Here is a 24,667-nt window from a genome sequence, read left to right on the forward strand (position 1 = left end):
ATGTTCCAGTTCGGGATATTTTGGCTAGACGCGATCTGGAGTTTATGAAACTCATATATGTTTACTTTAAGAATATTAACATTAGATTGTAAGTTTTATTAACCATGTGTTTAGTTTGTATTTTGTACGTGTGGGTTTTTTTATGTTTGTTTTCAAGATGAATAGAAATTCGTTCATGTTTTAGGATTAATTAAATATTTGTATCGTAAACCACATTTCAAACCTCCCTCTCCCTTTTCCCATCCAAAAAAAATGTAAATCCCCACTAACCTCGAGACAACCGCGAGTATCCGGTCCAGCTCCTTTAACTTTAAATGTAAGAAATCAATAATGTATAACAAAAATGATAACTCGGCTCTGTAAAGTTTATTCGATTGAGCCTGTACAAATAAAGTAATTAATAAAAAAAAAAAAAAAATATTTTTAAGGCAATTAATTTTAGTCTACATAAGTTTTTTAGTTATAATCAAGTTACCGTTATCCCTACTTTAGCTGAATATAGCTTAATCTAGTTTAATGATTGTAGTAATAGGAAAAACAAATTTTATCTGTAGCAAAATCATGCGTGTTCACTGCTTACTTGCACTACCTTTTTTCTCCTTTTTCCGGAAGTCGGCTCCTTCGATCGTGTTGCCAGACGCTTACTCGCTGACACTGACAGCTTCGACCGTTGCGCTACACCCTTCAGGAACGTCCTTGATCAGGGTGGCCACCTCGTCGTCTTTGGCGCCAACAAATATCCTTCCTTTCCTTGTAACGGGGAAGATGGGTGTGGCCGGCAATGGTAAATGTCATGCTTTTTCTGTTCTGAACTTTGATTGGAGAATTAATCACTCACAAATAGTTATCCTTAAGCAATCAGAATAAGAATGTTGAAGTAGATACATGACAGTTTCCAGTATGCAACCTACGAATTACTCCGTTACAAACGCAACGCAACGCATATTATTTGTACACTTTGTCTCTATAACTAAGAAGTACAAACTGAAATCTTTATAGTGTAAAACTAGTTTATCCATCACTGGTGGGGTGACACCTATCGGATGTTAAGGGTGGAAAGTATTAACCAATTACTTAGGAGGAAAACTACACCAAAAAGGCTTCCATTCTCTAACATAGATTAGATCGATTTTAATGATCGAGCTTAGTTCTACTCTATCACTTTGAGTAAGATGCATACAATAAATATTTCACCAAAAAAAAAATGATACCCACCGAAACCCACTTTCGGAAATATCGATTCCAGCAAATCCCATCAAAATGTCATTCATTCGAGAATAAAGCCATTCTCTTAATGCCACATGATGGATGTATCAACGGCCTTCATATGGTCTTCCACATCCACATGTACCGTGTTCCCAAAGCTAGTTTTGTAAATTTCCATTCATCGCACTCTATTGTCACATGGCGAAACGTTCTCCAAACTGACACCAGCCATCGAAGTCCATATCGTCGGGTTCATGCAATACTGTCACAACTCAAAATTTCCCATTTTTCCGTTCTATCGCTTAAAAGGATAAAAACGCCAAATTATGTCACGGTATTACACCGTATTTTCACAAACTCTACATGAAAAATCAAAAACAACGTCAAATTTTCGACGATTTTTATTGTGAGTTGTGACAGTATTGCATGAACCCGACGCTGTGCATTTTGTCTGTTCTCTCCCCAAAAATAACAGTAGGTAGGTGGGAAAACCTCCCGCATACGCTGCTGCCGAGAATTAGGCTTCAGCAGCATCGGGACACCATTCAATGCATTGTTCGACGAGGTTGGTTCGCTTCTGGATTTTTTTTGTTTTGTTTAGGTGGTTAGTGTAGGACAGTCCATAATGCACCCCTGAGGTTAAAATGGCCCCACGCGGATTTTCAAAGCTTTCTCATTACTAATCGCAAGATGGTATGTGCCAAAATGCTAGTTACTTAAGCTGCTCTGCACAGGACCATTTTATCCCAGGGGTGCATTATGGACTGTCTTCTCCTACGTCCGGTGACTAGAGGGAATCGAGATGGACTAGGCGAAACCGACTCCAAAACAGCTTTGGTACGCATCATGAAACAAAATAATGAAAAATGGTGACCGAGGCTCGTTGTATGGAGAACGCGATGGCCATCAGATTCAGGGGAAAAAAAGAACCCTCCAATCAGTTTGAAGATATCAGCCTGTTGTGAGGGATACGCAGGCAGCTCATGTGTCTCAGCCTATGATTCCGATTGTCCATCGTTTGGGAATCGAGCGACCCCTCGGTCTTTGGCAGGTTTTAGCTCTGCAAGCCTAAATTCGCGAGCTCGGCAACATATCTCGGTCACGGAGTATTAAATTCGCCTTGATGAGTTTCCAACAACATCCGCCGCCGCGGCGTTTGCATGCACATACATAGCAGTTCAGCCACAGAAGTTAGGGATCTCTGTTCGTCGTCATTTTTTTTCCTCTCCCGCTTCCGTTGAGGTATTATCGCTTGTTGAACGTGGAAAGGAGATCCACGGAAAGCATCACCTGTGCCTGTGCTGATGCGACCGCGCTTGATGATGAAGGCTTCAGTTTTTCACGACGGCTACACCGATCTGAGAGTTGGCCTTAATGAAAGATTACCTGCTCAGATAGCAGCAGCCGCGAGGTGGGTGAAGTAGCAGCGGCAGGAAGAGGCATCGTTTGCAATTTTCCCTTGCAATCTAGCGCCAGCAGCAGCAACAGCGGGTTTAATCCGGATTTCTGTCGGGGGAAATCTGATAGGTTTTTAATTGCTTCAGCTGAAACCGCACTAGTCGCGAATTAAAGCGTGGGAATGGCTGATGCCACGTTTAACCCTATTATTAAGGAAAGTTACTTAATTCTGCTTTAAAATCAAATGCTCGACTTAGCTGTTGGTGCGGACGGTTCGAGTTTCACTAATGTACTTATTTTTTCGAAAAGATATTTCAAAGATACATATTGCAACGGTGGTAATAATAATATGTCGAGCTGCAAAGTACCGTAATCAGGGAGCAAATTGATCACTTAATAATGTAAGTATAAAAATAAATTTCTACGTAAACAAATTGAATGGTATCAAGTAACTATGGGGTCTCTATCGTTCTGCATGCTTCCGTATCATACTGAGTATTTTTTTTATGTTTAGGACATTTTGATATTAAAAATCTAAATATCAATATGGGGTGAACCACCCCCAAATGGCTTTCGAGTTTTATTAATAGTAACGGTTCTTATTGTATTTGTATTAGACTGGCTCACAAAAATAAAAGATCTAATTTTCCACAGGCCTACCCTATATGATAGTTTTAACAATTCCCTCAAGCTCTCGAAACTTCTTTATATTTATGTAATTTATTTAATGCTAACGGAACTGCTCTGAGGCACTCTGTTCCTTACGTTGTCGAAGTTTTTGAAGTTCTCATAAAGCTTGTTGTACTGCCCTGATTTAATTGAACTGCCCTAAACATGTTTAAGCATCCACGATCTTCTGAGCTTGTGTGAAGATATCAATAATTTTCTTAACATTTCTGAAATTCTATGAAAATCTGGAAATTTCTTAATATCCTGCAAATTTTCTGAAACTAATAAAACTGAACTCCTATTTTGGAGCTTACTAAGCGTCTTGAAATGCTCTTGCATTTTGCTAATCTTCAAGATAGTTTTTGAAGCTCGGATCTTCCCTTAAGTTCCATAGACTACTATGAAGTTTTCGAAATGTTTCTGAAGAACTCCGCACTTTTGTGAAGTTTTTCTGAAATTCCTTCTTTAATTCCCGATTCAATTTGCTCCCGTAAATTTCGTGGAATGAAACGGAATAGTTAATATAGTTCTACAATTTTCACTGAAGATTTCAACATTTTTTTGAATTTCGTGGAACTGTCCTTAAATTTTCGGCACTAATTCATAACTTCATCGATAGTCTAGACATTCCTGATGTTATTAAAACTTCCCAAATGATTTATGAATTTCGCCACTTCGTCAAATCGTCCGCTGGATTGTCCTTCGTTCCTACCCAACGCCAATCTTCTGGATTCGTGATGCTGAGGATCTCGCCAATACGATAGGCAACGAACGGCTTATACCTTCGTTGGTCCGATTTCACCCATGATACTACCGTATCCGAGTCACACCACAGGAACCGCTTCGCTACCGGAAAGGAATGGGCATCGCAGATCGACTTTGTCAATCGCGCACCGAGAACAGCCGCTTCTAGCTCCAACCGTGGTGTAGACAGGTACTGTAATGGCGCCACCTTCGCTTTGGCCTCGATGAATGCGCAGTGAACGACTTCGCCGTCCTCGAACCTGAAGTAGGCCACGCATCCATATGCCGCATCTCCAGCGTCAGTGAAAACGTGTAACTGCACCGTTTCATAGACCTTCGAGTCCAATCCACCGAGGTAACACCGTGGAACACGAATCTCATCGATTAGATGGAATAGCTGTGTCCACTGCACCCACCGCTTGTAGTGAGCTTCCGTGAGCTTCTCGTCCCAACCTATGCCGCTACGCCATAAATCCTGCATTATGATCCGTCCGTGTATCAACAGCGGAGCCAGGAACTGCTTCGGATCGAACATGCTGGCAATGCACCGCAACACAATCCTCTTTGTTGGCCAAGCACCTTCCCGAATGTAGGGCTGAAGGTCTTGGCGAATCTCCTTTGAGAAAACGAAGTGATCACCTTCCGGGTCCCACAGCACTCCCAGGACTCTCTCCGTAGCGCAATGCTTGTCTACTTCTAGTGGTTTCACCACAGACTTCTCCTCTCCGAGCTGACGTAACACTTCCTGTGAGTTGGAAACCCAGTTCCGAATCTCGAACCCACCGTTGGCGTGTACACGTCGCACATCCATCGCTAGTCTCACCGCTTCCTCTACTGTATCGGCACTGTCGAAATATTCGTCGACATAGTGCTTTCGGACGATAGCTTCGGCAGCCTCCGGATACTGCTCGGCATGTTCCCGCGCGTTCAAGTTTTTCACGTACTGTGCGGAGCAAGGCGAACAGGTCGAGCCAAAGATAACCACATCCATCACGTACGTTTCCACCGCTCCGTTCGGACCCACGAATAGGAACCGTTGTGCCTGACGGTCTTCTGCACGAACCCATGCTTGATGAAACATTTCCCTAATGTCACCTCCAAACGCCACGTTTCTCTCGCGGAATCCACTTATAACAGCTGGTAGCAACGTTATCATGTCTGGACCCTTCAACAGCTTATCGTTAAGCGACACTCCATGAGCCCTCGCTGTCGCATCCCAGACCAACCGCACCTTGCCAGGTTTCTTCGGATGTACCACGTAGTTCAGCGGTAGGTACCAAGCTTTACTCTTCGGCGTCTCCTTTAACTCCTGCTCGGTGATACGATGCGCGTAGCCCTTGGCAAGATATTCTTCCAACTGCTTCTGCAAACATTCCTGCACTCCAGGATTCCGGTTCATCCGAGCCTCCAAACATCGCAACCGCTTCATGGCCATGTCTAAACTCTCCGGAAATCGAACATCATCTTCTTTCCAGAGTAATCCTGTCTCGAACCTGCTACCCACTCTTCGAGTGGTCTTCTCCAAAATCTCGCGTGCTCTACGATCTTCCTTCGATTCTAAACGAATAGGTGACACTCCGACGTCTTCAAGTTGATAATGTTTCTTCATCGCCTCATCCAGATCCTTATCCGCTTTGCTGCACTTCTCACACGAGCACCGATGGTGTCCCAGAAAATGCACCTTTCCTACGACGTTTGGTTGTGGACCATAAGCCGTCCAGCCGAGCTTGCACAAAATGGCAACTGGTTTACCAGATTCTCCGATTCGTGAGTCCAGCGGGGCGATCAAGTGAAGATTATCGATCCCCAGCAGCACCTTCGGTGTAGTTCTCTCGTAACTGGGAATGTCGATGTCTTCAAGGTGCTTAAACTCCTGGACCAACTTCGCTGAATCCAGTTTCTGTGCAGGGAGGTTTAACCTGTGCACCGTATGAGCTTCCAGCAGATCGTATCTACTCGACGAGTCTCTGGCAGATATCTCAAGCACCACTTTCTTCGACTGATACTCCGTGCGCTGTACGCCGTTTGTTCAAGTCATCTGCAGTGGTTCCACTGGTCCATCGGCACCCAACGTTCTCACCAATTCACTGTCCACCATGGTAACCGAAGATCCTTCATCGATGAGTGCTAGAGTATCTACTCTTTTCTTGCCGTTGTACAGCGTCACTGGAACCATCCTAAACAGAACTGCACATTTCGACTGACGATGACTATTACACTGCACCCGAGTTCGCGAGTATCCGGCTGGTCCACCATGAAGAAGGGCATTGTGGTTTTTCGGACAGCCATCTACCTTGCAACGAACTCTTATACGACATGATCGTTGTCCATGGTCGTAAAGGCAGAGTGGACAGAGGTTCAACTGAGTCACCGTTTTCCACCGCTCTGCAACACTCTGTTTGAGCAATTCCTGGCAGTTCCTTCCGTAATACCCAGACTTTTGGCACACGGAACACTTCAACTCTCGGCGCTGGGGTTGGGGTGACGAATTCTTCCCAGCTGACATCACACTCCCAACCGGCCGCTATCTCCATCCGTGACGTGAACGAAAGCCTTCGTTTGTGGTCTATTTCGCATCTTACCCTTCTCCTTTGCATCTGCTTTCTCGAAGGTTGCTTCCAACGCCTTCTCTACGAGACCTTCCATGAATGCACCGAATGTTTCCAAGTCGACTGACTGTGCGCGTCGCTTGTAGTCCACCCACTCCATGGTATAGTACGACGGCAGCTTCTGAACTAGACTCTGCATCAAATTGGGCTCTTCAAGTGGTCCACCAGCCCGGCCGCTTTGAGATGCTGAGTAAACTCTTCGACGGCACTTCCGAACTCGATCACCGACTCCAAACTCTCCGAGCTTGGTCCCTCTAGCTGCTGGATCTTTGTCGCCAATCTGGTTGACAGGATCTCCGGATTCCCGAATCTCTTCCTCAGCTTCTCGATGATCAACGGCACGTTCTCCGGCAAAAGCAGACGATTTCGAACCGTATCCAATGCTTTCCCCTTCAGAGCATCCTGTAGACGGACCAAATTCTCTGCGTTGGTGAATCCACAGGACTGGTTTGCCTGCTCGTAGGCGCTGATAAAGATCGGCCACTCTTCTGCTGCTCCATAAAACTTCGGCAGGCTCCTCGGAAATACCTGTCGAGACGCTATCTGGAGCCGTGTCGGTCCATCCGCAACCACTTTATCGCCTTTGTAGTCCCCACCGTCGAGGATTGACTCTAGTGCTTCATCATCTTTCTCGAAAGACGGACGAGGCAGTCTCGGATTTGCAGAAAGCAATGATCTCATTCTTGTGGACTTTCCTGGTACTGGCTTCTGGGGGTTACTTCCATTTCGATCTTCCAGAAGTTCCTTGAAACGATCGAACAGGTCCTGGATATCATTTTCGGCGGACCTTTTCTTTGGATCTTTGCGAACCGCACCTAGACTCTTCGGGAGCTGCTTCTCCGGCTGCGGTTCCCCGATTCAACTTCGGCCTCTTAATCTGATTCGCCATCAGAACCGTTGATAATCTGTGTCAGCTCCATCCGTCGCTCAAGCGCCTTCTTCCGTCTAGCAATCCGCTTCCGTTGAAGTTCGAGGATTTTTTGCTGATTTTCCTCCTCAATCTATCTATCTATCTATCTCCTTCATCTATGCGCCTCATTGCTACAGCGATGGCAAGAAACGTCAAAAACGGGCGCATCAAAGGGGCGCGTTCACGGTAGTTATGCTACCGCAACCCTTTCAGGTCTGACTGCAACGGCAACAGTGATCGTTTGCAAAACTGTATCCAACGTGGTGGGTGATCCTTGGTACTGGCCAGAAGGAGTCACTGTCCGTGTGTTTGAACATGTTCAAAAAAACGGTTCTGCTGCATCACGTCCGAACCTGCCATGAAAAATAAAAACAATCATCAATCAGTCAGCCTCTCATAGTGGATTTAAAATAAACAGTTCCATCCCGGGATGCAACAACCCAAGCCATTTGGAAGCCCCTTATCCCCCCATCACAGTCGTGTCTCTCCGGCCAGTGCTCAGCAGTCATCCTGGACCTGTGTATGGGGACGGGGTCTTCCAGGCCATCACTTCAGGCAAGTTCACTTCCTCTGTTTGCCATTATGTATCTGATACTCGCTACGTTTCCAGCCGAATTCCTTCATCACATTATCCTGCATCATCATTCATCAGACCACTGGGTATGAGTATGGAGAGGGGGTCTTCTAACCAGTTACTACAGGCAAGTATGCGTTACGAACTATGCACTTCTTGATCGTCTACTGCTTCCAGTTGCTTCATACCACCATGTTTTCGTGTGGAAAACAATATTGCCAGCGTTCGGAGTCAACCCGATCAACAAATTGCATCGCTTGGAATCAAATCAAAACCAAATCCGTCTGAACAGTTCATCTCTATTTATTATCAGAACGTCAGAGGCTTACGGACCAAAGTTGTTCAGCTACGCTTTCTACTGTCTGGCTGTGATTATGACGTGCTAGTTTTCACAGAGATTTGGCTACGAGAAGACATCGGCAGCGCTGAAATCTCTTCGGTTTACACCTTATTCAGATGTGACCGCAGTGAATTGACCAGTCAGTACTCGCGTGGAGGAGGAGTGCTCGTCGCGGTCAAAAACAACATCGTTTGTGAACCTGTCACTTTGCCGAACTGCGACCAACTGGAACAAGTGGCAGTTTGCGTAAGGTTGGGGCATCGTTCGCTTTACATCGTCACCATTTACCTTCCGCCGAATTCATGCTCCGACTTCTATTCAGCTCATGCAAAAGCAGTTCAGCATATGTCAATCCGTTCTTCAGAAGGTGACATTATTCTATCACTGGATGACTTTAACCTGTCGAATTTGCGCTGGCATTTGGATGGTGATATAAATGGTTACATTCGCTTAAACGTTTCTTCGGAACACGAACAATTCCTCATCGAAAATATGTTTGTTAACGGCTTCCATCAGATAAACAGTTTCGTCAACATGAACGGTAGACTTCTCGATCTCGTGTTCGTCAACCTACCTGAGCATCTAGACGTCATCGTAACCTCTACTCCACTGTTACCCGTTGACAATCATCACGAGCCATTCATTTTACTACTCGCCGAGAGCAGCGACGATCTGGCTGCAATGGACGACCAAGACGAGAGTTTCAACTTCGATTTTAAAGCATGCGACTACGATCTCCTAAACAACGCGTTTGCTGGTATCGGCTGGGATCTTCTACTGCAGAACAGAACAGTGGACGAAAAACTTGCAGTTTTTTATGAAAAGCTGTACGAAGTTTTTATCGAGCATGTACCTCGGAAAAGGCAACCCATTACCTCAGTTTTCAGTAAACCATAGTGGACTACCGAGCTGAGACATCTCCGGAATAATCTCAGGAAATCACGCAAACGGTTCTTCTTAACAAGGACTGATAGCGACAAAGTTAACCTCCGCGAAGTGGAAACGTCGTACAAGGAACTTCTTTTCTCGTCATATAGAAACTATGTATCGGGAATTGAATCTTGTGTGAAACAAAACCCTGCACCTTTCTGGGATTTTGTTAGGAAACAGAAATCTTCCACCCGGATTCCATGTAACGTTCATTACGACGGAACTCATGTTTGCCTCAACGCTGAAGCTGCTGACCTGTTTGCGAAGTTCTTCGAGAGTGTGTTCACTAATGTGTCACCTGTACGTCGACATGACAGCTTTGCCCATATTACTACGCATAACATGACGCTTCCTGTTCTCCAGTTTTCTTCAGAAGAAATTCAAAAATCTCTTGAAGATGTAGAAACGAACAAAGGGCCTGGGACATACGGCATTCTTCCACTGTTATTGAAAAAATGTTCGTCCACACTAACATCTCCAATCGCTCGATTGTTCAACCGTTCGCTGCAGGACAGGACTTTTCCAACTGCGTGGAAAACGGCATCGATTGTACCAATCCATAAATCTGGCACCTGTAATCACGTGGATAATTATCGTGGGGTATCTAAACTTTGCTGCCTAAGCAAGGTTTAGGAAAAGTTGGTCCACAAGGCCTTGTATAATGCCTCTTCCTAGATTATCTCGGAGAGCCAGCACGGGTGCATGCAACATCGGTCTACAACAACAAATCTGATGTGTTACGTCACCAAACTGTCTCGTGAAATTGAACAAAGAAGGCAAGTAGACGCGGAGTATATTGATTTTGCTAAAGCGTTCGATACTGTACAGCACATTCTAGTCACTGATAAAATGAGGCACATAGGATTCCCCGATTGGATAATAGAGTAGCTTTTGTCGTACTTATCGAATTGAAATGCTTATGTGGTTGTTAACTCTGCACGATCCCATTCATTCAACATCATGTCTGGTGTACCGCAAGGTAGCGTTCTCGGTCCTCTAATCTTCAACATTTTTATTAACGACCTGTGCATACTACTTTCATCATTCAAACTTTCCTTTGCCGATGATCTCAAAGTGTATCGCATCATTGCCTCGTCTTTAGACTGTGACGCTTTGCAGGAGGATATAAACGTCATGGTTATCTGGTGCGGTGACTACGGCATGCGCGTTAACAGCAAGAAGTGCAAGATAATATCTTTCACTCGCTGTATCGGTCACTCACCATCAGTACTATATGGACGCAGATACACTCGAACGGGTAAATTCGATCTGCGATCTGGGAGTCACCATCGATTCAAAGCTGAGGTTTAACGATCATGTAGGGATTATATCAACCAAAGCTTTTTCGGTATTGGGATTCATCCGTCGACACGCTTCTGACTTCACCGATGTATATGCTCTAAAAACACTCTACTGTTCGTTGGTGCGCAGTATCCTGGAGTACGCTGCACCAGTTTGGTCGCCGCATTACGTAACACAGACTCTGACGATCGAACGTGTGCAGAAAAGGTTCATAAGATTCGCTCTTCGTCAACTTCCTTGGAACGATCCAGAAAATCTTCCTCCCTATGTCGATCGATGCCAGCTGATTAAACTCGAACCTCTTTCTGCCAGGCGAGTCAACATGCAACGCTAGTTTGTCTTTGACCTCATCAAAGGATCCACCGATTGTCCTGCACTTTTCGAACAGATTCCACTGAATGCTCCACCCAGACGCTTCCGCCACTCGCCACTCCTAGCGGTTCCTTATCATAGGACAAACTACGGCCATAATAATCCATTCGAATCGTGTCTTCGAGCATTCAATGACGTTAGCGATGAGTTCGATTTGAATTTGTCTAAAAATGTGTTTAGTAATAGGATTAAAGATAAGGTTTATGGTTAATTATAAGTTAATCAGTCTGTACGACTAAGTCGAAGATGGTGCAATAAATAAATAAATATAATTAACCAAACGGAAATGATGGCTTCCAAATTTATTTACCTTTCCGTATGTACCGTAAGATTTGATAAAGAGGAACCAATCGTTGAGATATTGTCAAAAGTCTAACTCTGCTTCTTGACGCCAAACTCGGCCTACGGATTCTAAACTCGACCTAACGCATTGAAACGCCATTGAAACGTCAATGAATTCACTTCGGCCTTTCGGATGAAGAAGAAAATTGATTCGGTCGGAGCGCTTCTTTTGTTTTTTTGGGAATAATGGGTACCAACCTTCACCTTAGCTTATTAACTAAAGTATCGTACAAAACGCATGATTGACTTGTTGACTCTGAAATCATGGATTAATTTGAATTTTTCTGCTCGATAGACCCAAAATAGGCGATTAGACCGAAGTAGTCCTCTATATCCCTATATTAGGTTCCTAACGGCCAAATCGCGTGTAGCTCCACTCAGTAGCAAATCAATACCGAGACTGGAGCTCTCCACTGCGCTACTCCTAGTGCATCTCCTGGCTCAAATTCTAAAGAGCACGTCACTCGTGGCTCCAGTGTATCTTTGGACAGATTCAACAATAACACTGGATTCTCTGCTCCGCCGTTGACCTAGATGACTTGCATCAGCAACAGAGTAGCAGAAATTCAGGATTTGACCGCTTCAGCCTCCTGGAATCACATAGTACGTGTCGCGTAAACAGAATCGCGAAGATCCAGAATTACGGAAAGTTGTGACGCTGCCTGTCTGTACAGAGCCAGAAGACATTATCGATCGCTATTCAAACCTCACCCCTCTGGTTCGCGTTTGCGCGTGGTGGCACCGTTTTTGTGAGAACACTCGCCGGCTGAAGAGTGAACGTGAAACCGGTCCGTTGTCGGCGTCGGAAATCGATCGAGCGTTACTCGGTCACGTAAGTCGTGTGCCAGAAGATGCGTTCGGTTTAGAAATGAAGCAACTCGCTCGAAACGAAGCCGTAAGCAAGAAATCCAAGTTTCGTTTCCTGAATCTGAGACGCTTCGATGGATTGATCAGAGTTGGCAGCCAGCTTCATCATTCTGCCCTCGCCATTGACAAACGGCATCATGTTGTACCACCGTGCATCACTGAGTTATCTGCACTACTGTCTTCCCGAAGTCGTTGGAGCAATTAATGGGCAATCTCCCACTGGTACGAGTAACTAGAGCATTCTCGTTCGTGAATATCGGGGTTGACTTTGCTAGCGGGCTACGTGTGCTTGGCCATCAAGGTGGAACACCTTGACCTCGTACACGATTTGAAATCATAGGCATTCATCGCTAGCTTGCACCGTTTCAATGGAAGACGTGGCAAACCCACCAACATATACTGTGACAATGCATTGCAATGGTCGCAAATTTGTGGGAGCTCAATGTAAGTTAGTGGATCTCCGCACACTATTCGCTTCTCAACAACATAGCCAGTGAGTGCGCTACGATTAACATCGAATTCCACTTCGTTCCTTTCAGACCGCCATCGCTAGATGGAATCTGGGAAGCGGCGGTAAAGTCAATGAAGTTCCATCTACGCCGTATCATGAAAAACGCTAAGCTGTCAGAAACTGAATTCAGAACTGCCCTCATCCTAGTTGAGGCTGCGCTGAATTCAAGACCAATAACTGGTATGTCAGAGGGCTAGCAAGACTTGAAACCCTTAACTCCAGGACACTTCCTGGTGGGAAAGCCGCTCAATGCTATTCCGGAGCCCAGCGTGCAAGATGTTCCAGAGTACCGCCTGTCCCGCTGGCAACGTGTCCAGCGCCTGTCTCAGCAGTTTCGGCAACGTATGCATAAAGGATTACTTCAGTAACCTTCACAACTGCTACCGCTGGTCGAATATTACGCACGCTTCTTTAAAACTACCGAAATTTGGGTAGAATTCACCCAGGTCGATCAAAACTGAACCTACGCAAAACTGGGTAAATTATGTTGGGAGTGACAAGTTGACAATCTATATATTTAAAAATGAGTTTCTATCTGTGTGACCCTTATAGACTTGGAAACTACTGAACCGATCGGCGTGAAAATTTGTATGTATGGTTTTCGGGCCCGGAAAAGGTTCTTATGATGGTTTGAGATCCCTCCCCCCTCTGTAAGGGGGGCTCCCATACAAATGAAACAGAAAAATATAGCATTCTTTTTTAAATCGGCGCATAAACTCAAGCTAATATTGAATCCCGAGCAAGGCTGGGCACACTCAGCTAGTCCCTTATAAAAATATCCAAAAAAGAGAGCTTAACGACGTGTGTGGGGTATCATCCAAATCATTTGTGGGATAGTTTACCCATCTGCGATGCAGTTCGTTTATGGTTTTGTATATTAAGGATGGGCTTGTCCGTGCAGCTTCGGTTAAGACCAGTACCGGAGTTACGACGAGAGCTGTAAGCAAACTCTGTCTGCTACCGGTGGAGATAGATGAAGAGACAATCCAGCAGCAATCCCCGTCATCATTTGACTCCAGCGCCAACGAAGAATAACGGGGGAGAGACAACTACGATAACGGAGGCAATCGGTAGAGGGTTCCTAATGCAGTCCCAGTGTCTTTATGCATTGGTCACGATCGAAATCTACAGATGGTTGTAGTGCTCGATTATCGATTATCGAGACATCATGGAGAACTGCAGGAATGTTGGAGGCCCATTCCCTTGGTAAATCCTCCCTTGGAATGAAGAGTGTCGAGCTGGTCTCGAAGTTCGATGGCTTCTTCTTCGCTGTCTGCTTCGGAGAAAAGGTCGTCCACATAAAAGTCATTTCGCAGTACTTCAACAGCTCGGGAAATTTGTCTTGCTCGTCGTCGGCCAACTGTTGTAGAACTCTTGTGGCCAGAAAAGGTGCGCATACTATCCCATAGGTTACCGTTTTCAGTTCATACGTATCCAAGGGTAAGTCGGGAGAAGTTTGCCATAAAATTCGCAGCAACGGGGTGTCGCGTTTATCAACCAGAATCTGACGAAAAATCTGCTTTGCATCAGCAGCGGGTTCTCGATCGCATAATGCTGGACCTCATTTCCTCCTGGACGATGGGTCCCCCCATTAGTGCATCGTTTAGCGAACGTCATGGGCTAGTTTTACACGACGCATCAAAAACGACGCGTACTTTGGTGGTCGTACTTTCCTCTCGGACAACGGCGAGGTGCGGAAGATAGTAGCAAGGTTTGCGTGGTGTTTCGTAGTCGTCGACCTTTTGCATGGGTCCCAATGCGTGGTATTCATTCATGAAATCGACGTACTGTAAACGAAGTTGTGGATCGGTTGCCATTCGCTGTTCCATTATGCGAAATCTTCGTACGGCAGTGCGACGGTAGTCGCCGAGTGAAGTTAAGACGTCAGGTTTCACCGGTAGGCGAACGAGGTATCAACCCTGCTGATTTTGAGAAACGGTTTGCTGGAAGTGTGCTTCACATGCGGCTTCCTCGACGGAATAGGATGGTGACGAGGTTTCTTCTTCGATTGTCCAAAAACGTTCCATTATCTGAGACAGATCGGCGATGAGTGATCTATTCGGTTGTGGACTGGAGGCTTTTCCAGAAGCCACCCAACCGAACGTGGAATTTATAAGAGGTGGAAGTGCATCGCCAATTCAAATTCGACCCGAGACATGGAAGATGTCGTAGAAGACATCTGCGCCCAATGAGGTACAGAGAGAGGTAAAGCAAATCGTGAAATATTGTTGTATTAGTAAACCAAAAAATCAACGTAAACGCAAGTAGTGACGTCACAAATTGCTTGTATCGTACAGGGGTTTTACTCACACAACTTAATCGATTGCTTCACCTCGGTAATCCAGCTCATTGATCTGCGCCTAGTACTAGATCGATTGATTTGCGGCTATGGAAAGTTGGGTCAGCAAGCTGGATTCCGGATGGAATGCTCCAAGTAGAAGCATCGACGGAGGTGGATGGTAAGTTCATAGTCAACCGTGACAGAACCAAGCATTCAACGGTGGTGGAGTTGTTACAGACTCTTGATCGGATGTGGGAGATAACTGTGAACTTAGCGTTGACCGTCGATTCGCCGATACCGGAGATAGGAACGGAAACCCTTTTTTGTTGGATTGTGACGGTTTGGAGGAATCGCTCTGAAACAAAACAACATTTGCTTCCCGAGTCTAGAAGAGCTCTCACTGGATGCTGGGTTCCATTATCATCGACGAAGAGGACGATAGCGGTAGCGAGGAGGACAGTGGTTTGTTTATATTCGGTTACCACGTAGTTAGGTAGCTCGGTGACGGTCACAGAGGCTGATGTTTGTGGCTGTTCCTCCGTAGTGTGAGTTGTTGTTGGTTTCGATGTTGTAGGATGATGGTTCGCGCCTGTTGACGTTTCTCCATGGCAAAGTTGAGTGTGATGACGGTTTATGCATTTTAGATAGGAACTGGACGACGGGCATTCTCGTACCAAGTGGACCTTGCGTAGACAGTTTCTGCAGAGCTGCAGTCGACGGATTTCTTTTTCCTTGTCCTCGAAGGCCAAATATCGCGAACTTTTCCAACACTGAGTGGGGCACATGTAGAGTGGGTGATGTTCGGAGCAAATAGAGCATTTTCGATCGGTGCTGACGTGACTGACGGTGTGACATGCCGCCGCGCGATGGGTGAACTTTTTCGGCTGACTGGACGACGATGACGACGGCGGAGTTTCTACGCCTTTTCCGTGAAGCGTTTGGAGGACGGATACTCTACTCTGAATGAAGCTGGTGAGGTCCTTGAACGAGTCATCGTCCTTTGCTGCTGATGAAATTCCTCCCAATCGCGACGAGTTGGGGCATCGAGACGAACGCTGAGCATACGAATGAGTATAAGATCCCAGAATTCCGTTTTCTCTCTTAACTACTGAAGCACCTTCCCGTTAGACTCGAATCTTTCTACGAGCGCATGAAAGTCTGTCGCTGACTCACTATCGAAACAAAGAAAAGAAAATGGACTCTCCGCAGAATCGCTTCATTTCGAGCAATATGATTTTTGTGTAAGTCATCGTGTTTCTTGTGATCGAGTCACGATGAACATTCCTCTTTTCAAACATGACTGGACTATCACTTGTTTCGTTCGTCAAGTGCTTAAGTTCATTTCATTTGAAGCAAAGACTTGTTTCAATTGACGCAATGAATGACTCTAAAACTGCTTTCTTCGTTTTTTCCACTTTCACTTCAAATCGGAGCTTATTCGACTTGTCACGACCTGACGATGCAGGCATCAAAATATAGCATCCGGATAATATCCACACAATATCGGTTGCCGATGGGGATGGCATCCGGATTATATGTAGTAATAATATATTATTTTATATTAAACGAAAAATTAAATTAACGAGGCCATTCTGGAGTCCAAGATGGCAGCCATCGGGGTCAAGGAAAGTCTCAAATACCCTACAATACGGGTATTTTCGGAACGGGGACGATGCGAAGGTGCCGAAAATCGATATTCGACGTTATTTTGGAATCCAAAATGGCGGCCATCGAGTTTCAGAAAAAGTGTCAAATACCCTACAATTGGGTATTTTCGGAACGGGGATCCCAACTAACAATTTTCACAATGTAAACGCTTTACTCATTTCATTTATACAGTCTCAAGCTGTATTCAAACGTTATACGATATGAGGAAACCTTTACTCAACCTCTATACAAGCAAATCTGGCGAACTTAGTCAGCTACTTATGGCTGTTGGAACGGTCGGGAGAAGCTCTTATTGCATATCCACTAACGCTTCTATACAGCTGTTATCCTGCTGTTTAGTTGTGCGTGAACTTGAAAGGCGCTTATTCAACCTTTTCCCGGTTGTCCAATAATCACTACACAGCTTTCTCTTGAAGCCGGATTAAATAATGTTAACGCTTTTTTATGAAGGAATTTATTGAGTTTATTTTGCTGTGAATCAAATTAATCGAAATTAGTTACAAATCATCACCAAATTATTATTTACCCTGCACCGGAACCTGGAGTCGAACTCGAGACGACCTCATTGGCAAACCTTGACACTACCAACTGTGCTACGCCAACACTTTGAACTTATGTAAACAAATCAACATTCCCTTCTACAACAAAATCGCTGAGTAGAGGCTTTATAATAGTGCACATGAATCACTTTTCTCGACTAGTTATAAAAGAGCAGAGTAAAAGCTGTAAAACTGCACATGTCTAAAAATAAACCTAGTTGACTGTGAAAATGCTTCCGAAGTTGCTCTAACACAGTTTATAAGCTGAGAACAGGTTGTTTAATTGTTGAAAAAGCATTTTTGATGTTTATGTTATTCAGCAAGAGTTGTTGGTTGTGTAGAAGCCATGAAATGAGTAATATATTCACTTTGTTAGCTTTGTTTTTCAGCTACAAGTGGAAAGTTGATTAGTGTGTGTATAGAAGTGATATTAGCGTTTATTGGCTGATGTTATTCAGTGCGACTGACAAATTGAATGATGGTTGTGAGAATGTTGAGTAAACGCTCTCCAAAACTATTTTGCTAGCTTTTGCTTGTAGCTGTATCTGCAGCTTGTTTTCAGCTACTTTACAGCACAACGCTGAAAAAGTTGGCTTACAAAGCTGAAAATGTTAGTTGGGATGCCGCTTAGATGCTGAAAATCGATATCCGACGCCATTTTGGAATTCAAGATAGTGGCCATTGGTGTTATAAAGTGTCAAATACCCATTGGCATAGATGCCAAAAATCGATATCCGATGCTGTGTTGGAATCCTGTATGGCGACCTTCAGGATTCAGAAAGTTTCAACTATCCTACAATATGGGTATTTTCGGAACGGGGATGCCGACAATCGATATTCGACGCCATTTTGGAATCCATTGTTGGTTCATAAAATTTGTCAAATACCCTACAATATGGGTATTTTCGGAACGGAGACAACGCGTGGCTGCCGAAAATCGATATTCGATGCTATGTTGGACTCCAATATGGCGGCCATCGGGTTTCACAAAAAGTGTGAAATACCCTAAGATCTGGGTATTTCGGAACGAGGACGACGCGTAGATGCTGAAAATCGATATTCGATGCCATTTGAAGGCTATTTGACACTTCTTCTGAAATCGGAAGCCACCATTTTGAATTTTAAGATGGCGTCGGACATCGATTTCTTTCTTCTAGATGTCAGCCCAATTCCAAAAAATCTACATTGATCGGTATTTGACAGTATTTCACAGTTTTTCTGTACCAAATCCGCCATCTTGGATTTAAAGACGGTGTGACATCATTTTTCGGCATTTACGTCTCATCCCCATTATGAAAATAACCATATTTTAGGATATTTGACACTTTTCCGCAAATCGGAAGCCGCCGTCTTGGATTACAAGATGGCGTCGGATATCGATTTCCGGCTTCTAGACGTTACCCTGATTCTAAAAAAACCGTTTGTATGGGTATTTGATAGAATTAACAACTTTTTTTTCAAACCGGAAGCCGCCATAATGGATATCAAAATGGCGTCGGATATTGATTTCCAGTCTCCAGACGTCACCCCGACTCCAAAAATACCCATATTGATGGGATGGAATCAGTATTTCACATTTTTCTGAAATAGGAAGCCGCCATATTGGATTTAAAAATGGCGTCGGATATCGATTTCCAGCCTCTTGACGCCATCCCGATTCCAAAAATACCTATATTGATGGGTATTTGACAGTATTCCCAACTTAATCTAAAATCGGAAGCCGCCATCATGGATTTCGAAATGGCGTCGCATATCAATTTTCGATCTGTAGACTTCATACCGATTACAAAAATACTAATATTGATGTGTATTTGACTGTATTTCCACTTTTTCGTAAATCGGAAGCCGCCATCTTAGATTGTCGGATATCGATTTTCATCCTCTAGACATCATCCCGATTCCCAAAATACCTTTATTGATAAGTATTTGACAGCAATTCCCACTTTTTCTTAAACTGTAAGCCGCCATCTTGGATTTCAAAATGGTGTGGCATATCAGTATTTGATCTCTAGACGTCACCCCGATTTAAAAAATACCCGTATTGATGGGTAAACAAACCACCCGACAATGATTAATTTGACATCCACGTGCACAGATCTCACAAAAGTCATAAAAACTGCACGAATTCGGATCGAACAGCTTCGCTTCAATGCATGCAAAAGTAAGTTCATTTGACAATGAAAGAAGAAATGAACACGAGTCAAGCCAAAACAAACAACATGAAAACTGATCGAAAGTGGTTCTTTTGATGTTGACGGGGATCTGCTCGAAGAGAAGACAGAATGACTTTCAATTGAAAGTGATGGTTGACAGCTTCATCGTCGCTTGACGATTTTCGATTGAAAGTGACTTTGTGGGGCCCTGCTGGCAATGCTCCTCAAGCAAATTCCAGGCTACGGAGTAGTTCGCCGCAGTAATAGGGATCGCCTGTACCAGTTTGAGGGCGTCGCTAGAGAGAGAAGAACGCAGGTAATACAAATTTTGAATGTTCGAGAGTTCCGCTGAAGAGTGAACCAAGGACATGTACAGGTCGTAAAAATTCATCCAATAATCCAAATTCCCACTGAAGACAGGCAGTTTGATATCCGGTAGGTGCACATAGGGTGACGTAGGACCTTGGAAGTTCAAATGAGAAGTCGAAGCAGTGGGTGTCGGGGAAGGAGGTGTCGGTTTATTAACGGACAGGAGGAAACCCTTAACCTTATAGTACGACGGTTCGTAACTGGCTCGATCCTTCAGAAGTTGTTCGATGCCGGCCTCGTCGATAGTTTCCAGCTCAGACTGGACGGCGCAGAAATCAGTCCACAGCTTCGTAAGGCTCTCCAAACATACTGGGACTTCTAAGGAATGTTGTTCGTCGTCATATTTATCCACAAACGTTTTAGTAAGCACGAAGGACGTCTGCAGGCTCTTCATGCGATGTTTGAGAGTTTTCAAGCGGCGATCCATAGACATGGCGACGAACATGGTGGGGATGGATCTCCTCGAAGCAGTCTATGTGCCTTGTATTCAGTGTTGGAAAAGTTCGCGATATTTCACGAAGTTCACCAAGGGAAAAGTTCGCGGGAACTTTGATGAACTTTTCCATCACTGCTTGTATTAGATGTTTCAGCAGCAACTCGAATGTTCTCGGGACTTCCAGGCGTGGCCAGGCTTTAGCTCCAAAGATGGCGGGTTCACGGGCGTGAAGATTCCAGGTGACCGGAGTTCGTCGGCCGATCCGGCTCGAAGGATCAGAAGTCGATATCAAAGCAGAGAGCAGCAGAGGTTCTAATTTACTCCGGGCACTTTTTTCACAGATCACACAATCTTCAGAATAGTTCAGTTCATTTATTCAATTTTACTACGTTTCACTCCATGCACTTTATTTACTGTTCAATTCACTTTACTTTTAGGATAAACTACGATAATCCACTTTTGTTTCTTCTTAATTTTATTTAATTTCAATAATTTCACAAACTATATACTTGGTTCACTTTGGTTCTTCACAATCGGTTTCGTCCACGTTGTCGTAGTCGAGATATAAGAGAGTTTTTCAAAAATGGGATAACTTTTACTCATAAAGGGTATTTTATCCTTACCGTGCAAGCGTGAGGTTTGTTACGAAATAAAATCAGTACTTTGTAAACAGTCAAAGAGTCCGGGCGTTTCTAATTTGTTTTCTTCATCGCGAGTTGTAACTTGAAAATAATTTGATACAGTTTATAAAAAGAACACGAAGGCCGGTTTGCGAATCTGTAGTGTAGCGGTTCGGGATCAGAACAAAGTTTCTAGATTCAACAACGATGTATTCCACTAATGTTTACGTCCATTCTTCTCGAAAACAAAAGAAGCAATCCAAGCGAATCTATTTTTTTTTCTGATTTCATCCGTACGCCGAAGTGAATCCAGTGATATTTCAATGACACGTATGCCGGAGTTGGAATCTAGAACCAGTGTTAGATTTTTAACAATATCTCAACAATTTGTGACTCTTCACCAAATCCAACCGTACGTATACAGAGGCAAATAAATTTAGAAGGCATTTTTTGAATGAAACATTACATTTGTCGTTCAAATCCGTCCGAAAAAATCGACGCAAGGTAAGGGTTGTGCGAAGTATAACGGAAATGAGATCTTAAAACGAATTGTGAAACTTTAAAACGCAACATGCCAATAAGCATCGCAAGGGACAATAATAATCCTTTTACCGCTATGGAGTTAACCAGAACGACCTTGCCTCCGTACTACAGCGAAGGCTCCGCCAGTTAGTTGTTAGATAACTAGCTCTCAAGCTACGCTTCAAAAAAGCGACCCATGTTCCGTGTTGTTTCCCCTTCTCAAACATGAAAATACATGTGTCACTTTGTTCGTGCGACATCTCATTCGGAATTGCTGCTGCGGGTTGAACCAATGTCCTCCTCGTAGTCGTCGTCATCATATGTTGTGTGTGTGTGTGTGATGTGAGCCCATCAAAGCAGAAAGCCGGGACAGCAGTAAACAGAACTTCAAAACCATTTTACCGATGAATGGATGAGCGCTGCTGCATTTTTGTCCACTTGGCCTCTGCCACCGACGACCGTTCTGTGGCAACAGTTTCAGTGCGGGTCTGACATTTCAGTGCTTGTCCATATATTCATGCTCGTTGGCAGGTCCTCTTTCTATGATGGAAAATGTTCTGCTCCTGAAAGCAAACCACTTGCATTCGGACAATTTCTAAAAAACAATTGAAATATAAATGGTCTCATATTGTCATTCACTTCTCGGGAATGGTTTTCTCCTCCGGTTTGAAAAGTGAATTTGTATCGGCCAATCTTTCTCTGATATGCAATCCTTGTGCCACACTGTATAGGGATGCATTCGATCGGGACGCTGTACAAATCGAGTACATTTTGATCATCCTACTGCACGAAAAGCTGGGAGCATAAAACAGTAAGTGGTGAAGGCTTTCCCCGAGAACAAAGAGCATGTTTTGTTATGACGGCAACTAGAACATGGAGAAGGTTAATGCAGTTTTATAGTAAAATCTGCTTCAAATGCCTGCCACTGCCTCTTCTACAAACTGGATGACATCCGATTCCAGGGAAAATGGACCGGCCAAAAACCAAAAGCATCTCCCAACCCCACCGTTGAGACAGACGATAGATAAATTAACATGCACAAATTGTTTTGGTAATGGTAAGAGTAATAAAATCCTTTCCCTAGTGCCAGACCAGACCAGGACAGATCTATTGCTCGTACTTTGCCATTGCAATCTATAACCACCCATCCCTTGCGCACACACACAACATCCCTACGCTGCTACTTTGGCTTGAAAACGTGAAATAGGAGTTACTGACATGGGAGATATTTTACGAGCTTTCCATGTTCGTCAGCCTGGTTAGTCGTACCACCTACTATGGTAGGATTGAGTGGATATTCCCGGTTCGGGTGCTCTGACATTGTGTAATAAATGTTCTGACATGTTGGTAATGATTTAAGGTAATGAAAAGTAGGACATGAAGGTTCGCAGGTGCCTTCAATAAATGAGTAACGATTTTCAGCGCTTTCAGCTGCGCGTTGCCCACTGAGGGTGAGTTTGGAGTCTAGCAGAATAGAGGCAATGTTGATGATTGATACCATACTATTTACTGGATTTACATACTAATATCAACATAGACCTCAAAGAACACTCAAATGTGAATTCAACTGTTAATTTTGAATGTTCTTCGCAGCGAAAATGAGGAAAATCATTGATCACTTACCGGGAATCACTTTACCGTGACGATAAGTGACAAGTTTTCACCGTGAAGTGACATCTGTAATAAGCCCCATCTTTACTTTTACATTTAAAAATTACGCTTGACGAAAGATGTAAACTCTTTAAAATAAGTTTTTTACATAAGTTTATTGACCTTCTTAGAAATTAAAATTCGTAGAAGCTATGAATTAAAGGGCGAACACGAAATTATTGCGACACCGAAAATGTCATGCCAATTTTCTTATAATGTTTAGAATCAAACCCAAATTTTAGGGTAGTTTTATACATATATTTACTTCAAAATTCAAAAGAAAAGTTAATCGATGGAGCCATGAGTGTAAAATTGAACGCATTTTCGCTTGATGCCCTCCATCAAAGTCTTTACAGTGTCATCCGGTACCAGTTTCTCAGTTTTTTTTTTCATTTTCTTAACATGTCCTTCTCGTCTTTGACTGTCTTCTTGCTGTTCCGAAGTTCCCGCTTCATTATTGCCCAGTACTGCTCCACCAGGCGCAGCTCCGGACAGTTTGGCGGATTCATGTCCTTTGGAACAAAATGGACAGAATTGGCCTCATACCACTCCAGGACACTTTTAGAATAGTTGCATGATGCCAAATCTGGCCAAAATAGCGGAGCTTCGTCGTGCTGCTGCAAGAACGGCAAAAGGCGCTTCTCGAGGCACTCAGATTTGTAGATCTCGCCATTTACTGTGCCCTTTGTCACGAAAGGCTCACTCCTCAGTCCGCAAGAGCAGATGGCCTGCCAAATGAGATATTTGGAGGCGAACTTCGACATTTTCTTCTTCTTAAATTTGTCGTCCACATCGAACTTGCTCTTGCCGGTGAAAAATTCCAACCCCGGAATTTGCTTAAAATCGGCTTTTATATACGTTTCGTCGTCCATCACACAGCAGCCATACTTTGTCAGCATCTTCTCGTAGAGCTTCCGTGCCCGAGTTTTAGCCGTCGATTGTTGCCGCTCATCGCGGTTTGGGAAGTTCTGTACCTTGTATGTATGTAGTCCAGCTCTCTTCTTTGCATTCTGGACGTAGCTCTGCGACATGCCGATCTTTTTAGCCAAATCACGGCTTGAGACGTTGGGATGTGCTTTAATCATCCGCTTCACCTTTCCCTCCGTCTTTTTGTTCTCCGGTCCCGGTTTTCTTCCAGCTCCTTTGCCGTGGTCCAACGTCAACCGCTCCTGGAACCGCTTCAACACTCTGGAGACGGTTGAATGGTGAATGTTCAACATTTTTCCCAACTGCCGGTGCGACAGGTCAGGAAATTCCAGGTGTTTGGAAAGAATTTGTTCTCTCAACTCGCGTTGGTTCACCTCCATTTTCGTTGAATCGAAAAACACGACTTCGAGTTTGACAGCATGTACACAATACACATCAATGAGAAAGTGTGCAAAATTTGGTTGATTTTTACCCAATGGTAAAAAAGTTATGCCCTGTTGAATGTGTCGCAATAATTTCGTGTTCGCCCTTTATGAGATTGATTTCATAGATTGTTGGGAAACTTTTTAAAAGTTTAGGGAATATTATATAACTACAAGAAACCTTATAAATCTTCAGAAATGTCATAGCCATTAGTTTTTTTTTAAAGGAACTGCGTCAAAGTTTCTAGAAGTGCTACAAATTTTAAAGGACTTCAGTAATTACTGCAACGGCTCAGCTAATGTATG

The 24,667-nt window shown here is 44.0% G+C and overlaps 1 protein-coding gene across 1 annotated transcript in view; it reads right to left on the reverse strand.

Moving 5' to 3' along the window:
• Positions 1–6,193, reverse strand: part of LOC135717620 (uncharacterized) — a 59,365-nt gene extending 53,172 nt beyond the window's left edge. Inside the window, exons 1-2 of the mRNA XM_065239746.1 lie at positions 6,098–6,193; positions 3,948–6,031 (exon numbers count right to left, since the gene is read on the reverse strand). Of these exons, the coding sequence (XP_065095818.1) occupies positions 3,948–6,031; positions 6,098–6,193 (2,180 nt within the window). The remainder of the gene's footprint in view (positions 1–3,947; positions 6,032–6,097) is intronic.
• Positions 6,194–24,667: the final 18,474 nt, after the last annotated feature.

This window comes from Ochlerotatus camptorhynchus, unplaced genomic scaffold, assembly GCF_037179485.1.
Source record: "Ochlerotatus camptorhynchus isolate MF236.1 unplaced genomic scaffold, CSIRO-AGI_Acam_v1.1 ptg000062l, whole genome shotgun sequence".
Taxonomy (NCBI): Eukaryota; Metazoa; Arthropoda; class Insecta; order Diptera; family Culicidae; genus Ochlerotatus; species Ochlerotatus camptorhynchus.